Source organism: Pelophylax lessonae (genome assembly GCF_965119305.1).
Source record: "Pelophylax lessonae genome assembly, chromosome: 5".
In the NCBI taxonomy this organism is placed as follows: domain Eukaryota; kingdom Metazoa; phylum Chordata; class Amphibia; order Anura; family Ranidae; genus Pelophylax; species Pelophylax lessonae.
In genome coordinates, this window is record NC_138772.1 from 385,735,926 (window position 1) to 385,754,527 (window position 18,602).

Sequence of the window (18,602 nt, forward strand, 5' to 3'; positions counted from 1 at the left end):
GTAATGAACCAACGCTTTCTTCCATGCGTTTTTTCATAACCGCTATCTGAGCTTGCAATGTTGCGACTTGCTCTGATAGGTTTTTCTTTGCTTCCGCCTCCTCTTTTAATTGTTCCAGGAAGCCATTTTTCTCATCTTCCATTTGTTTGAGCTTTGTGCTAAAACTCAGCCTTTGACACCTCTCTTCCTGTAAGAGTTCCTGCGTGTCTTGCAGCTGCGATTCCAAGATAGAAAAATCTTCCGCAATTTCTCTAGATTTGCTGTCTGCTTGAGAAAGCTGATTTGTAACATTGTCCAACTCAACCTGCAGTCGGTTTGCCTTCTCTGACAGCTTAGCACACAATCGGTCACCTTCTGACACCTTGACTTGCGATTCCAGAAGCTGTGCCTCTACTTTTTTTCTCTTGTGTTCAGACTCTCCTTTTCCCTGCATAAGAGCTTTCACCTCACTGGCTAGCATCTGGGAATAAGAATGTAATTCTGCCACACAGGCTTCTTTCTCCTTTAACTGCTGCTGGACACGTTGGGCTTCCCCTTTCCAACTTTCACAGTCCGCACGCCATTCATCTACCACATTGCTCAAAGTAGTGAGCTCATACACAGTACTCAGTAATTTAGCCTCTCTTTCACTTTTCTCTTTGTCGCTGAGAGACAATGTCGCTTTCAGAGCAACATTCTGTTCCTGCGACTCCTGCAGGTCTATTTTTGTAGCTCCCAAAGACTGAAGACTTTTTTCCAGCTGATTACGCAACTCCAACATATCAGCCATACTTTGCTTCTGCAAAGTCTGAATTTCACTTTCCTTTTCCATGAGGATGGTATCTTTCTCCATTATAGTCTCTCTGCGTTTTTGCAACTCGACCAAAAGAAGAGCAGTGGATTCTTCCCACTGTGACACATGAGACTTGAGTAGTTCATTCGTTTCCTGCAAGTTTCTATGCTCCATTTTAAGCAATTCCAAGGCTTGTTCCTTTTCTTCCATTTTCCGTTGCAAGGCATCCAACTCAGCCCTGCACACATACTCGGTTTCTTCCAAACCGATGGCCTCCATTGGCTGCTGGCGTCTCTGTTTCCAGCCTGCCATGCTCTCTTGATGAGCCTTTTGTTGAGCTGCAAAGCTCCGCTGAAAATCCGCATTTGCCTGCTGTTGAGCTGCATTTGCCTGCTGTTGAGCTGTATTTGATATAATCAGTTGTTTCAACATCTCCTCCATTTTGAGCTTACTTTTCATCTGAGCACACTGCGTCTCCATAGCAGTTTCATCAGTGTTGCTAGGGACAACAACCTTCCTCTTTAGTAGACTCTCTTTAGGCATGGATGGGGCTGGTTCAGACGGTAGCATCCCCTCCATCCATAGAATCCGGTCTCTCATTTCATCTATCTTTGCATTCTTCAGGCGTTTTGAACGCCCCATCTTCAATAACTCCACAAACAAATTTTTCACAGTCCAGCAAAAATTTTTCAGACCACTGTCTCTTTAACACATGTAGTTTTTCTCTCTCTTGCAGGATCTCTTTTCCTGCACACACAGTTTGTGCAGTCACTTGCACCAGACACAACAAAGTTCATCAAATAATTTTGAGACCGCTGTCTCTTTAAAACACTTTTTTTTTTTTTTTTTTCTGTCAGGATCTTCTCTCCTGCACACATAGATTGTGCAATCTCATGCACCAGATAAAGTTCATCAAACATTTGCACTTCCTTGCAGGGATCTCTGCTTATGCCCACTGCATACCTCCACCATATGTAAGGGATTAGCTCGGTGGTAGGCGTAGATGACTCCTTGGGGGGTGCGTTTTCACAGAGAAATAGCCCAAAAGTGCTTGCAAACAACAGGTTTATTCTTCAAACAAGTGCATGCAGCAAAAACATCAAAATAAAATAAAACACAAAATAAATCCTGGCCGCTGTGGGCGTCTACCTTCTCACAGCTGGAACCTACCTAAGAAGTCTTCCCAACCTACTGTTGGGCCGACACTGCTGATCCTACAGCAGACACTCAAATGTCCATTTGTTTGCTTTTCACACAGCACAAACATTGTCCATTGAACATGTCCCTTTGTTTTCTTTCACACAGAAACACTTCGTCTTCTCACCTTTGAGACGTCTTCACTCGTTTTTACCCTCCTGAGCGCACACCGCTTCAGGAGGTCTTCCCCATGCTCACTCAGCTTTCAGGGGGCACACAGGACTGTCCTCTACCCACATGGCGTCAGGATGCAGCCGTTTGTCTGCCTTCCTCTCCCAGCCCACACGGCGACAGGAGGCAGCACTCAATAGATTTTCTCTGGACAAATTATAGAGCCTTAACTCCCTCATTCTGAACAGGTGAAGGCCTTTCAACTTCCTGCTGGCTAGCTCTGTAGCCAACACCCTAAATTAATTAATGGACTTTCTAAATCAGGTGGAAATGTATCTCCTTCCTGTCACTACATTCCCAGATCTAGCTGACTTCCTGTTACAATATATATATATAGACATACACACACACAGTGTAAATATATATATATATATATATATATATATATACACTCACACACACAAAATTGATACTGCACAACATTATTGTACCAATGGCAACGATTACCTGAAGCAATTCATCTCCCACTTCTTCATCCACCCGTTTACACTGGCGCCAATGTGCTAGAAGCCATTTTAGTTTCACATAGAGAACAAAGACATTCCGCTTGAAGTTCCTTAGTTCTTGCTGTAAGAGACTTTTTTCTTGGCCCCATGTTTTCTCCTCCAGTTTATTCTGTAATGTGAGACCCTGAACCTCCAAATCTTTCCTTCGAATGTTTTTCAAATGTTCGTCCTCCAGCTATGTTATAAGAAATATTTGATTGCATAAGTATGAATAATCATTACATACTATATAATATAATTTCATCAGCTTAACCTCAATGAATATGTGATCAATGAGCTGTGATCAATATGGTTTCCAGAATAAGAATGTGCTATAAACCTATTGCTATGCATTTGTCTTTAAGTAACATCAAGCCCAGATGAAAGGAACCACAGCCTATGACTACACAGTTAACATATAACTGGATCAATTCACAAAATGTCACTTTACAAGAAAATGCATTTATATTGTTACTAAAAACTTTAAGACTTGTAACACAAAAACAGGCCGGATACTATATTATATCAAGAAATATGCTCAGCATGATCACTTAGCTTTGTCTAACATGATTACCTAATTTTCCTCCCAGGGTGTCATCTGTGATCTAGATCTAGTCAGTGTGACAAATATTTCTGTATGGTAGGAATGAAAGTTGGATATGAAAGATCATGGTGTATAACCGTTATCTAAAAATTAGCTACAATGGGAGCCTAGTATGCATCAGTAATCTCTTTCTTGCAGATCTGTGTTAAATGCTTCTAAAAACTGTGTGATTGGCCAAATGTTATTAAAAAAGTGTATGGAGGCTGGTTGAATAGGTCACCGGCCCAAGTACTTTGCATTCATCTGATTTTATTGGTGCTATCTGAAAAACATGCAATGTAGTACATGAGGGTAAGACTGAGGTCTCTTTCATTGACTGAGTAGGCTGGACTAAGTAATTTAAAGTAATTGTAATTCTTTACATGTACCCAGTGAAGTGATTGGCCTCAGGTAATGCACAGAGATAAAACAAATCATCCTACATGAGTTGTAACTGTTTATATGCAGTCTTCTCTTCTCTACATCTGTTCAAGGTACCAAATTTATAAAGCTTGTCTGAGCTGTTAGAAAAAAGGGGACAGAGAGCTGAAATTACACTCTGTAGAGCTCAGTGAGGAGAGCTCTGAGAGCTGATTGGAGGAAAGGGACACACCCCCTTCACACAGCACACAGGAACAAATCTGAGGCTGTCAATCAGCAGGAACTCCCCCCCACTGCATTTTTTATCTTGGTGTCAGGAAAACATGTCAGAAGTAATTCATGCCAGTGGCAGAACTACCAGGGTTGCACAGGTCCTACTTGCGACCGGGCCCTGATGTTTCACCACTGTGGGGGGCCCCAAGTAGTCCTGCCAGTGTAAACAGCAGAAAAGTGCACCTAACCAGCAGACCCCCAGCCCAGCCCAGCCGATAAACAATCGACTTGTTCCAGAACTGAGCATGCGTGCAGTTCCGGAGCTGGCTGATTAGTAATCAGCTAAGCTGGGCTGGGCTTGAGCAGGTCAGGTGTGCAGGGAGGGGAGGGGGGTGCAGGGGGAGAGGAAGCTCGGGACAAGGCACCTTTCCTTTTGAAAGAAACTGTAAGGAGAGGGCCTGGGAAAGAGGAGAACCAAATCCTGCAGTCATTTACAGGTTAGTGTGTGACAGCTCTGTAGGGCAGTCAGGCAATGACTCTCTCTCTGTGGGGTCACTGATGTAAGGGGCAAGTGGAGACCCTAAGGTAAGGAGGGAGACTCATATAAAGGTCCCCCTTATATCAGTGTCCACACTTTCCTCTTACATCAGTGAACCTCTTTACCTTAGTGTATTCACTCTGAAGACTCTGGTGTAAAGGGGAACTCTGATGTAAGAGCCCCCCTTTCATCAGAGTTCCCATTATTCCCCTTTACATCAGAGTCAGCAGAGTTCACCCTTACAATTCAAGGGGAAACTCTGCAAACTCTGATGTAAGGAGGGGCTCTGGTGACCAGAAAACCTCTTACATCAGCGTTTCCCTTTACACCAGAGTCTGCAACATTTCCCTTTACACCACCAGGGTCCACAGAGTTCCCCTTTCCACCAGGGTCTGCAGAGTTCCCCTTTACACCAAGATTCGGAGAGTTCCCCTTTACACCTGGGTCCGCAGAGTTCCCCTTTGCACCAGGGCCTGCAGAGTTCCCCTTTGCACCAGGGCCTGCAGAGTTCTCGTTTACACAAGGATCTGCAGAGTTCCCCTTTACACCAGGGTCTGCAGAGTTCCCCTTTACACCAGGGTCCGCAGCGTTCCCCTTTACACCAGGGCCTGCAGAGTTCCCCTTTACACCAGGGTCCCCAGAGTTCCCCTTTACACCAGGGTCTGCAGAGTTCCCCTTTGCACCAGGGCCCGCAGAGTTCCCCTTTGCACCAGGGCCTGCAGAGTTCCCCTTTGCACCAGGGCCTGCAGAGTTCCCCTTTTGCACCAGGGCCTGCAGAGTTCCCCTTTGGGCCAGGTCCAGCAGAGTTCCCCTCTGCACCAGGGCCAGCAGAGTTCCCCTTTACATCAGGATCCCTGTAAGCCTAACCCTGCAGACTCTAATGTACTGTAGAGGGGAACTCAGATGTAAAGGGGATTCTATTGTAAGGGCAGGAAGAGGGCCTGCTGCAGAACATGCAAAAGGGTCCAGCTATGGAACCATAAGAAAGGTCCCCAGGCTAGGAGGGAAGGACCCTGAGCTTGGGTCGGGGGTGCTTCATGGTTTTTTGAATCGGGGCCCTGAAGGTTCTAGGTACCCCTCTGATTCAAGCCAATAGCAGACAAATGAGGCAACAGACAGAAATTTCTTAACTGAGATGCGTACACACTATAGAAGAATATGCTTAGTTCAGATTTTATGTCTGAGGTTTACAAGCACTTTAAGGTCTCTTGCACACTGCAGGTTGAAAAAGCTTACGTAGCTAACATACAGCCTATTAATTGTAATCTGCCTTTGCAGGTGGGTAAACAGGCAATGTGCATTCTTTAGTAGAAAAAAAATTCAGCTTTTTTGGTCAGTAACTTACACCTCATGTGCGCGAATACGTGTGAATGCACACAAATGTGCGCAAATGCCGTTTACATATTGCGTAGAACATGAACACGCGTGTGATTCTGAAATTGCGCAAACGCATATACACGAAAAGGCACGTAAATACATAAAAAAGAAGCCTGAAAAAGTAGATGCTCAAACAGGAGTATCGTGTGCAAGAGGCTTTAATAATGCAATTACAACTATATGGGTGCTGATTCCAACTATATTTTCACTTACGTATTATTCAAAAGTGAACATGAAAAAAATACACAAAAATGGGTCAACAACACCCTGCAGCAGTTGATAAATATTTCATGTCTAATACAGATTTTTTCATACAGCGCAGTACTGGAGCCCAGCATACGTCGCCCAAATCTATCATGAGCTGGTAATAACTGATCATTTGCATAGAAATTACCTAATCTCTTCATCTGGGAAGTACTTAACTAGATAATTACTGCTAATCTGCACAGTATTTAGAGCCATCACTGTCTGTTTCCTTCAAAATACCATTTCCTATCCCAATCTGCAGTATGAGGCTCAGACCTTTACAAGTCCAGAGAACTTGGCAACTAGTAGCACAGTATTTGTTTACCATTTCAGGACTACAACCTTTTTCTCCATACAAGCCTTGAACATTTTGGAGATGCACGATAATTTGTTAGCAAATTTGAATATTTATTTTATAGGTTTTTATTTAAAAGGGTAACAATTTTTGAAAAATAATTTTTTTTCCATGTAATTATATGATTAGTGTAATAAGCATACGTCACTGTCCCAAAGGAGGCAACCATGGGCCCAAGACCCTCATGCAGGCACAAAGTGAGGGTTTTTTTCTGGGCTGAAGAGCCTTGGCATTAGAGTTGAGGCACAGAGCTAGTCCCCGAAGCAGATAGATCCCAAGCAGGGCCATGTCTAAACTAAGGCCCAGGTATTCTAATCTGTGAGAAAGGTTCTGCAATGACTTTCATAAGTTGAGTACCCAACTGGGTAAAGGATCCTGCATATAAGGATGGAGGGAACACCCATTCTACAAATGTAGTGAAGTATGTCTGTCAAGCCATGTACATAGCAATATAGGGACACTGTTAAAAGCTCAAGTTGGCTGTGGAGTGAAGAGTCCATTAAGATGGGATCAGGGGCCATGCACTTAGTTCAGACAGCAATGTTCTAACACAATTTATTAAGAATAGTAAAAACAGAGGGAATTGCACTTACAAAAGCTGAGTTGTCATCACAGAGCCAGATTCACAGCATGCATCAGTGTATGCAGACTCGACTCACTCCCTGTGTAAAAGCCAGTATCCAGGGAAGAGGAAAGGTGCTGACAGCCTGAATGAACCCAGGCTGACAATGACCTACATTGCAGGGATGGAACACCTGAATCAGCTGCACTGTGTCCTCTATGTGACAGCCTCCGCTCAAAGACACTGTCATTATCATGTTTTAAGGCTTCGCCTCTTCCATCCTACCTATTTATCCAGATAAACTTGAATTTAGAACTTTTGGTTTGAGATGTATTCCATCTCATCTGATTACAAGAAGCTCAAAGTGGTTAAAAGTGCACTTATTTTTTAATAATTGTTAGATGTGGTGGCTGCATTGTTTTTCATTTTTAGTTTTTTTTTTCTTTATTTTCACCTGGTGATTCAGCCTGTAAAGCTGGCCAGAGATGGATCAAAATTGGTCCGGTTTAGCAGGTCCTGGCCAAAACTTGATCCATGTTTGGCTATGCCTGTTTGACAGAAGTTTATTGTTATAATGACTTCTGTTGAACGATTTTGTTGGAAAATTATTCTCCATCAGCAGTCTGCAGCTGCTGATCAGTGTAATCTGACAGCAGAGAGTCTTGCTGTCAGGTTACAATAGGGACCATTTACTAAAACTGGAGAGTGCAAAATCTGGTGCAGCTCTGCATAGAAACCAATCAGATTCCAATTTTTGCTGTCAATGCTTAAAGAGGAGCGCCAGTCCCCCCCCCAAAAAAAAATGAAAAGTCAGCAATTACAAATACTGTAGCTGCTAACTTTTAATATAAGGACACTCACCTGTTCAGGGATCCAGCGCTGTCCCCACCCAAACTGATTCTTCTATGGGCTTCAGGTCCCTAGCGCCGGCATCCTAACTAAGAGAAATCTTGCAGCTTCACAACCAGCTTTCTACTGCCCATGCGCAAGCCGCACTGTGCCTTGTGAATGGTCCGGCAGTCTTCTGGGACCTGTGATGTGTCCCAGAAGGCTGTGGGTGAAGGTGGGGTGTTTAATTTCCCTCGGATTGCTTAGGCTATCAGGGCGGAAATGGGAACCAAGTCAAAACCAAGTGCCACCCCAAAAAAATACTGCTGTCCAAAGGTACCCTTGTGCTCTTTCTTCTGGAGTGGGGACACTCTAATACAGTAGGAGCATTAGTGGCCAGATCACCAGGTAAAAAGGGGAAAAAGCCTAAAAAAAAAAAGAAAATGAACGCAGCCAACACATCTAAGGATTGGTAAGTTGCAATATAATACATTTTACAGTTAAATACATTTTTGGTTTTGGGTTTAAAATGTGCTTTAACTTCGAAAATACACATCTCTTTTAAATAGGAATTAAGGTTTCGTCTTGGGGTAGAATAGGTGGTTAGACTATTGTTGTACTGTACAACTGCTAAATGTCAAGAGAAACTAAACTGAATGAATTCTTAGACGTCTGCCCTGCATTACATTGTTGTCTTTCTCTAAACAGTAAGTTGTGTCTGACCCTGTGAAAGGTGATGGATTAGGGCACATAATACCTGAATGAGCCTGTCTGTCACCTTTTCATGCTCCTCTTGGTGTAGTCTCCTTTCCTGTTCAAGAATAGCCTGCAGTTCACGTAGTGTTGAATTCTTTTCAGGCGACACGTGATTGCTGAGCTGGATATAGAAGACGTAAAACATAAGTGTTATATAAACAAGACGCTAAAAATCTTTTTTTTTTTTTTTTTTCTTAAAGCAAGCCCAAAATATTCAGGGCTTGTAAACAAAAGTTAAGTTGTTTAATCCTGTAAAAAACACTATGGATTGATAGAACATACATTGTGTCTGAAATATGACAACTTTTCAAATGATTCTTGTTTAAAAAAAAAAAAAGTTTCAAATGATTCATTAGTGTAAAGGAAGTAAATAGTTATTTTCAAGTTAACATTTTTTCTGCTTATCAAAGAAATTCTTCTTTACATGCCCCCTAAATACTCTTTAAGGCTGGCTACACACTTTTATGTTGTGGCGATGTGCATGTTACTGCATTACCTAGTGCTGTTCCATGCAGGTGTTAGTGAAATGCAGTCCCATTCATTTTTACTGGGCATCCATAACAGATCAAGGTAATGCACCTTCATTTCATTACAAAAAAATGAACTGATACAGTTTGTTGTGTGCTGCTTGGTAGCTCATTAAAAAATATTGGGTGGCCTTAAAGTGGAACGAAACTCTCCAATATACTGACCTCCACCTTCACACGATGCGGCAGTTACATTCTTTCATCCTCTAAATTGGCCGCAGGGGGATGACGTCATCCTGAGCATGCACGTGGGATTCAGTGATTCTGGCACAGCCAAAGTATGCTGGGTATGCACGAGCTGTGGTCAGTTTACATTCCGTAGAAAACTGCATATCATTATTGCAAAAGAGACATAGCTGTCTGCTTGCAGTTTTCTAAAAAAAGGTTGGTTTAGTTCCACTTTAAGGCAAAGCATGTAAAACTGTGTGTTAACGCATAGGTGTTAAGCCAGCCTTGCTATGACTGCAATAACAATATTATATTTAAGGGATCACTAAACAGCGGGCCGTGGTGTCGGGACCCAGACCAAGTGACAGTCGTGTCCAGACAGTGGCCATGCCATTTAGCAGCTGGATATCCTCTCCCTAGTCTCCTGCTAGGCCGCTGCTATCAACCTTACAGCAGGGTGCAGGAATGGCAGGCAGGAGAGTAGGAGTCTTTTTAAGTTAGCAAGCGGGTAATCCCCTGCTTGTTAACATAATAAATTGGGCACCTCCGTCCAGATCTGCAGCTTCTCCCGCCTCCTGCCCTGCTGTGAGGATGACAGTGGTGGCCGTGCAGAAGGCCCATGAGAGGAAATCTAAATTGATAAGTGCCTCTACCCTGCCAAAGATAGGGCCTTGCAGGGGAGGCTTGCATTGAATGGGGCACTGTGATATAATGGGGCACTGTTAAGTGAGGGCACTATGATATAAAGACACACTGTGATGTAAAGGGGCACTGTGATATAAAGAGGCACTGTGATGTAAAGAGGCACTGTGATGTCAGGGGCACTGTGATGTAAAGGGCACTGCGATGTTAAGGGGATTACAATGTAAAGGGGCACTGTGATGTGAAGGAGAATGGAGGACACTGTGGAACTGCTTTAAAGGGGGGACTACGATGTAAAGGGGGGGGGGGGCTGTGATGTAAGAGAGGTCTGTGGACACTGATGTAAGGGGGGAAGACTGTGATGTGAAGCGGGTTATGATGTGAAGAGTAGGCTGAAGACACTGATGTACAGTGGGACTGTGATGTGTTATAGTGTAAACATCAGATTTGGACCTCTGCCGGAAGAAACTTTTACTGACCAGACCATTGTAAATATTAATCCAAGACCCCTGGTATTTATTGAGACTAAGTGTTGTGTCAATACATACTAGCCTCCTTGTCCTCTGACTTCATAAGAATTAGTAGGCAGTTATTTTATGTAAATTCATATCTTACCCCAAATGGACGGCAGAGGAGGAAAGTAACAGGTAGACAGATCTAAACTATCCATTGTTCCCTTCTAAAATAAGTAGGTGAGTCCCCCACAGACAAAAGCCATCCAAATTGAAGAACACAGAGCACCTGTCATCTCAGATCTATGGCCACCTTAAAGCCTAAAGTTTTTTTTTTTCTTTAACCTCAATGCATTGTATGCATTAAAATAAATAAAATTCTGTGTCACAGAATTCCCCTCAGCCCACTCCCCCCCACCCTTATACTTACCTCAGCCAATTCCGGATTCAGAGCTGTGCATGAGAGCAGAGGCTTTTTTAGCTCAATCCTTCCTCCCTGGGCAGATTGATAACAGATTGATTATGTTATTATATTGACTGATGTCAAATTCTTTAGGAAGGGAGTAGGCCGAGCCACCCTGTCTGTGTCCATAGAAATGATTATAACTTGCTGTCAAAGATCTTTTTCAGTGATGAGCTGACCTTCCACTTAGAGTGCACATCAAGTGTGTGTGTGAAACCAATCAATACTACATGAAACTGTATGAGTCAATGCAGCTATAGCCATCAATGTGTAAGCATATCCCAATAAAGTTACATTCTATTTCTGTTGGAAATCAAAGAGTGTTTCTGTGCTCACCCTGTATATACCGTGCTATAATCACGCAAACCAATCAATATACACTTATTTGGATTTTCTTTTATTAAAGACATATAGTAGATTACATTTTGGACAACATTTATGAAGAAATTCATTTTTTTTTTTGGATGTGTTTTATAGCAAAAAGTAAAAAATATTGTTTTTTTTTTTTTTTTTCAAAATGTCCAGTCTTTTTTTTGTTTATATAGCAAAAAATAAAAAACCCAGTGGTGATAAAATACCACCAAAAGAAAGCTCTATTTTGTGTGAAAAAAATTCTATACATTTCGTTTGGGTAAAGCATCGCACCGCTAAGAAATTACCAGTTACAGTAGCACAGTGCTAAATAGTAAAACGGCCTGGTTATGAAGAGGGTAAAACTTTCCGGAGGACATATATAATAATATTATTAGTATACTGCTGTTTTTACTTTTTCAACACAAATCCTATTTGATACATGTTTCATATGTCATGTAAAAAAAGTATTAAAAAACAATAATCTAAAAAGGCATTTTCAATACACACTTTACATTTTTAAAAATCTCCTGCACTGCTTTTGTCATTGTGCTCACAATACAAAAAAAGCACTTTAGGTCAAATTAAATATGTATTAACCACTTGGCCACTGCTCACATTGCTGCTACTGCAGCAATGTGGCTCGATACCGTCCAGCTACGTCGCCCGACTCCTCCCCCTGTAGGCGGCGCGCTCCCGCTGTTTTCAGTCACAGCGGGAGTCGGGCCAGGGGAGGAGCGGCAGCGATCGCCGCTGCTCTTCCCCGAACGTCGGGGAATCGAGTGAGGAGATCCGCCCGCTTGTGTAAACAGAGCGGGCGGATCTCCTAAGTGACAGGGAGTGACAGATCGCAGTGTTCAGCATAGCTGAACATATGCGATCTGTCCCTGTGTCAGTCAGTCACCTCCCCCCCACACGTTAGTAAGCACCAGGCATACATTAACTCCTCCCTCTCCAATAAAATTAACCCCTTCCCTGCCAGTGTCATTTTTACAGTAACAGTGCATATATATAGCACTGATTACTGCAGTAATGTCACTGGTATCCCCAAAAGTGTCAAAAATGTCAGTCAAGGGTCCGATCTGTCCGCCGCAATGTCGCAGTACCGCATAAAAAAAATTGCAGATCGCCGCCTTACGCGTTAAAAAAAAACACCAAAAATGACAGAAATCTTTCCCGTAGTTAGTAAACGCAAAAACTTTTGCGCAAACCAATCAAAATACGCTTATCGTGATTTTTTTTACCAAACATATGTAGCATAAAACAAATTGGCCAAAAATTTAAAAAAAAATAGATTTTTACATTTTTTGAGGGGGAATTTCATATAAAAAAATGTTAAAAATATTGTTATTTTTTCAAAATAAACTCTCGTTTTTTGTTTATAGCGCAAAAAGTAAAAATTGCACAGGTGATCAAATACCACCAAAAGAAAGCTCTATTTGTGGGAAAAAAAGGACGTAAATTTTGTTTGGGTACGGCATCGCACGACCGCGCAATTTTCAGTTAAAGTCGCACAGTGCCAAATCGCAAAAAGTGGCCTGGACGTAAGACAGCAAAATCCTCCGGTGGTAAAGTGGTTAAAATAACAAGCTGAAATGTCTAATTTCTATTTAGTTTCTATATCTAAGGCCAGTGGCAGCAAATCTGTTCATTGGAATCAAGCTTAGTGCTGGAATATTGTTTTAAAATATTATACAACCCTATACCTAGAAGCACAAAAAACATTCTATTAACATCTAGCTGTAATAAATTATGCAACATTTCTAACCTCTAGACTGAAACCGCCCTTGTCTCCTGGCCTGTAGTGCTTACTGTCCCCATCTGCTCTGCGATGTGATTCATGATTTACAAGGAGACGATGGGAATCTTCTTCATGCTCATGGTGGGGTTGCAATTCCATTTGTTCCCTCAGCTTGGACTGCTAGGTGCATGGGTAGTATATAAACACAAATAAAAAGAAGACAAGGGATGGGGAGGTAAAAAAAAACAAAAACAAAACCAAAAAAAAAAAAAAAACAAAACCAAAAAAAAAAAACACAAACAGACGTACAAATAAAAACAAAAATGGGTAAGGTAGACGACTGAAAAAAACTACAAGACAAAGAAAAGCGTGAAGAGGAAGACTAACTTAAATATGGTGGCATAAGACAGTGATGAAAACAAAACCAAAAAGAGTATGAGCAAAATGATGGGCTGAAATATCTGGAAAGCAAGAGAAAAAACAAGGGGGAAAAAAAAGAATGCAAACACTGGTTATGAGGCGCGCATGCAATGAGAGGTGCATATGTCATACCAACAACAAGCGTGCAGGCCATGAAAGCAGCAGCATACCAAATTTCTTCCCCATTGTAACGGTAAAATGTTCCATTTGATATGTGCAGTATGAACATGCACTACTAAAAATTTTAGGACATCTTTACTCCTTCACCACAATACTGGCAAATATAAATTAAAAAATGATTAAAGCTGAGAAACTTAAAGCATAAAATTACAAGTTCCCAACAAATGGATGCTTATTAACTGCAGTAATTTTGAATTCATACAATCTAGAAAAGTAATTTAGCTGGGGAAAAAAGAGTGCTTGTTTGTTAATGGCATAAAGAAGCAGTAACTAAACCAAATAAGCAACACTAATTACCTGAAAGTCAGTTATCAGTTCTTTTCCAAGATTTCCAATTGGAGAATCTCGAGAAGCAGAAGTCAGGTTGGACAAAAAACTAGATGATTCTGTGAGATGTGGCATTGGGGACAGGTCTTCTGCATGCTCTTTTAGTCCTTCCCCTGTGTGCTCAACCATTTCTAGAAAGCTATGCAACTCTTTCCTGAATACTTTCATTTTTGTATTGATACTGCTTAAAACTTCTGACCCAGAGGTGTCTCCTCTCTCTGGACAGCCCTTTAATACTTCATCCACAGAACTGCTTGTTATCTGCAATTTGGCATCATAGATCAAGCTGTCTGTGTCTGTAATTAAGCGCTCTACCGTCTTTCCTAGACGTTCTGCTTCACATTTCATGTTCATGAAATAGTGTGCATCTTCTCTCAGTTTAACCAATTCTGCACAATATGTTTCACCAGCCTCAGAGGGTTTTACACTTTCAAAGCCTGAGGTCTTCTCATAGGCATCTTCTGAGTCGCTCTCTCCACCAATAGGACCTTCTCTCTTTGGTTGAGCATGACGTCCCTCTTCGCTGTCACTTTCTTTTTTCCCTGCATCACTTTCTGCATCACTATCACGTGGGCTTGATGTTCGCATTCCCAAGTGTGACACCAGATCATAACGTTGAACATTCGATAGTAAAACGCGGTTTTCATACTGAAGTTTCAATACCTTAGAACTAAGCTCACTTATCTGAATACGTGCTGCCTTTAGCTCCTCCTGTACTGACCCATTGCATTTGGAAGAGTTGTCATCAATCCAGACAAGGTCCTGCACAGGACCAAACTTGAATCTGTTCAGCTCAGTTGTAAGCTGTTTATTGTGATCCTCTATCTCAGAAATGGATCTCCTCAGCAGCTCCGCTTCCTCTTCCACAAACTGGAGGTGGCGTCGTAGCTCTGTGGCAGAGTCCATGGAATCACCATATGGTGAGGTAGGAATGCTTGAAATGTACTCCCTGCTTAGAAATTCTTTTTCATACTGGCACCTGAGATCTTCCATTTCTGCTTTAATGCCCCTGTTTTCCACCTCTAACTCAACTATTTTTCTTCCAAGAATATTAGCTTCCTCTTCAACCAACTTAAGACGCAGTTTTAACTCAGCTTCTCTTGTGCTGGGTGGGCCCCCAGTCTCTCCGGTTGGTAGAGGACTTTCTACATCTCCATAGACTGACTTGTATTTCTCCAGTTCCTGCTCTAGATCATCCTTCTCTTTTCCAAGTTTGGCCATTTTCTTACGCATCAGCACTGCTTCCTCTTTTGCAAACTGAAGCTGACATTTTAAGTCAGCACTGTCTTCCTGTATAATAGGAAATATACAATTACAGGGTTTTTTTTATTAACATTTTCAAGACAAGAAACACATATGAACAAGTTTTGCAAATTAATGGAGAGAATTTCAATCATAAAATATTATTAACCATTCTCTGTGGAAACTGCTTTCCACAGGGGGTAATCAGTTCTCCCCAGCAAATTCTTACCTAAATTTAACATTTTTATTTCCAGTTGACCTGATGGCAGCCAGTAGGCCCCAACATTTAGCAATTTTGTTCAAAATAGAAAATGTGTTAAAGCTCACAGTAAAAACTGTACACTATTGGATATTAAAATTTACAGGAATCAGGAGATAACCAAGCTTTGGGAGATTACGGAAACGTACAAAAAAATGTTGCCCTGTTAATCCAATAAGTAGTTTTTCTGATCTTCTGAAGAAATAGGTAGACTTTATGTAGAGATGGTTCAGAATTATAATTGCATTTAAAAAAAAAAATTGAATTTAGCTTTGCACTGATTTTTTAGTGAACCAAAACATTTGGCCTTTACCATAACATAATATATTTCTACCCTACACCACTACATCTGGTATCCTACAGCCTCTGATATTTCCTGAATGCAGAACATCCAGATTTACCTGTAGTCCATGGACTATTTTTGTGATGGAATAACAGACTAATAGTGTGCATTACTGACCTGTGTGGAAGTCCGGGAAGTAAATTAAAATCTAGACACTACTGAAATAACATCCCTTTTTACATTTCCAAATAATTTCTCTACCATAATGCAAAAGCAATTCAACTTGATTACAAGATCCCCATATTTGCGTCAAACTTGACTATGCCATCTTCATTGCTCATATCCATAACATTTCTAGCCCTTTCACTAAACATGCAAAATATACTGCTTCCTCACCAAAGAGAGCACAGACATTCTAGAAATTGTCAGTTACAGTATTAAGGGGGAAAACCTTCCGGTCCAGAAGTGGTTAAGGAAAATAATCATTGTACTGAAAATGTTCATTCATATAAAGGAAAATAGGATTTTTGACTTATCGTAAAATCAATTTTTCTGATGTTCATTGATGGACACAGCTTCAGATCCTTATAACCATTGAGTTATACTGCCCCTTTACAGGAGGTGGACCAGACCATCCAAGCAGCCCCAACATATGTATGCCTGACGGGAAGGAGGGGCACCTGGGGGTCCAACTGTCCCAAGGAGGGGCCCACATCCACCCCAAATCCCTGGGGGGGGGGAACAGCTACTCACCAAACCAGAAACCAGGTGGGCACCACTCCAGACAGAACCCCTTTCAAAATGGGGGGGCTGTTGGCCAGGTGGAATGCTGCAACACGGTCGTATGCGACCTCGCAAGGCATTTAACTCACAGGCCAGCCCCCCGTCCAGTGGGGCTATGAAGCGGCCGAACTAGCGTGAAGCTGAGGTCTGCGCACACTTGCTGGCCAGACTGGAGTGACCACTGGATCTAGATTATCCAGCCCGTCGCCCAGTCCAACAGTAAAATGCAGATCTCCCAGGGAAAATCTAGGAGAAAATAAATTCTATCTAAAAAGAAAAAATTGCCAGGACCATAGATCCCAGCAAGGAACTAGGTCCTTACTCCTGACTAGGCAGAAAAAAACTGAGTGATATATTAGAGAGAGGGAGTATACCCCCAGGGACTGCCCATGGGCGTAGCCAGTTTTTTCTTCTGCCTGGTGTCCTACTCCTGTAGGGGGCAGTATAACCCAATGGTTATGAAGACCTGAAGCTGTGTCTGTCAATGAACAAAAGGGAAAAAAAAGTTATTGAAAGTGGTATTCTATATCTGAAGAAAACTAGGTACTCTAATCAAACATCAATTAATTTTACAATATGCAGAGTTGTGCAGGAACAAATTCTGTAGATATTGCAATGGTAAGCAGTGCATCCCACATCCTTCCCCACTACTTATTCCCCAAAACACCCAGAAAATGCATTTCTAATCAGTGTTGGAAAACAAGTCTCCACTTTCATTAATACTAAGAGCAGGCTTGTGCTCGGGCAGAGAACAGACAGCATGAGCTGGCATCTGTAGAGTGAAACAACAGATCTGAGCCTACATCATGACAGGTAATGAAAATTGCTGCGCTCAGGGCTAAGCCCAGTGTATGTACCGTTGCTTGTTACTTCTGATCATGTGTTGGCTATATCAAGAACCATTTATTTTCAAATTTAAAAAGCAATATTTCACTTGCATGAACAGCTTAAACCTAAAAAGAGTAACCTATGGTCTTTTTTTAATTCTTTCACACATAGTGCTCAGCAAGTTTTCTTTGCAAAAGCAGTAGCTTCCTAATAAGGTTACTGTGTCCACTTTTCTCAAACAACTGACTCACAGGCTTATTTTTTTATTTTTTTTTTAATGTGTTACCATACAAAATTATTTTAGTTGTCACATTTTTTAACTGTAAAATCCCAGAATGTAAATACCTGGCTTGGGGTCTTCTTATCTTTGTGCATCTCTCGGCTTCCTCTTCGTTTTAACGTACTCTGAAAAAGATTAATAGGGACAGTCTGAGATAATACAATATTGATCAATTACAGTTTTGTTATCCAATCAATTACTATTTTGGGTAGTATAATAATGGTAGGTGAAACTCAAACTAATCTTTTTTTTTTTTAACATAGTTGGAAGAAGTCAAGAAGTTATTTGGTGTGTAGGATTTCACTCACTTCCAGTCCCAGTGGAAACACCAGACAACACTCCTTCCCTGCTCATGGAAAAGTTGGATGGATTGTTCTTGCTAATTTCTACTTTTTTATGCCAATGGCCACAGCACTCTCAAAATAAACTTGAATGCCTACATCTTTGCACAGCTGGCCTCTGTAGGCAGTTTATGTGTTGATACATGTTTGATTTTTGAAGGTAATGCATGACTGCAATCATTTACTGCTGCTCTCCTGATAAGGGCACTGCCTACCTGTGAGCTTTAGTTTGATAAACTAATACTTAATACAATCCTTAGGCAATCAACTATGATCAAATGTGCAGCAAAGCCTTAAATTACACCACACTGTATAACAAATCAAAACCTTCTTGCTTTGTTTGTTTCAACATTTCTTCAGGTTTGTATAAGTTAAATGCCAATTGCTGGTAATTGTGATCTACTTTCCTTTGACGTAATTCAAATTGAACCCGTCCAGTCTTTTTCCTGCAGTATGATATTTATGCAGTCCTAATTAAATAAACTCTCCTTGGCTATCTTGAGTTATACAATTAACAGTAGAACATTGCAGAGCTCTGTTTCTGCCTGCTAGATTTTTATTTTAAAAACTCCTTCGGTAGTGAAACTATAGTTCCAACATCATGATTCATAACACATAGGCATATAAACAGGTATTATTTTGCTAATTATTTTCATTAAAGAAAATATACATACAGTATATGCAAGTGTTTATTTTAATTTAGTGAAGTTACAATTTTAAACGTCCATATGCACTGTTAGCTGCTGTTGATAGAATTTTTTTACTTCCATCTTACATTGGTTACACATTTCACACTACTAAAAATAACTAAAATTTGTCAACATAGTATGGGTTTTAAAGATTTCCTAAAA

The 18,602-nt window shown here is 41.2% G+C and overlaps 1 protein-coding gene across 4 annotated transcripts in view; it reads right to left on the minus strand.

Annotated features, from left to right (window-relative positions):
- Positions 1-18,602, minus strand: part of MTCL1 (microtubule crosslinking factor 1) — a 282,099-nt gene that overhangs the window by 103,684 nt on the left and 159,813 nt on the right. For 2 of the 4 annotated variants that reach the window (XM_082259551.1, XM_082259548.1), the window contains exons 4-8: positions 17,476-17,535; positions 13,706-15,025; positions 12,836-12,988; positions 8,466-8,585; positions 2,588-2,821 (exon numbers count right to left, since the gene is read on the minus strand). In XM_082259551.1, coding sequence (XP_082115677.1) covers positions 2,588-2,821; positions 8,466-8,585; positions 12,836-12,988; positions 13,706-15,025; positions 17,476-17,535 — 1,887 coding nt within the window. The remainder of the gene's footprint in view (positions 1-2,587; positions 2,822-8,465; positions 8,586-12,835; positions 12,989-13,705; positions 15,026-17,475; positions 17,536-18,602) is intronic. The other 2 variants (XM_082259550.1, XM_082259549.1) reach the window with 2 other exon arrangements.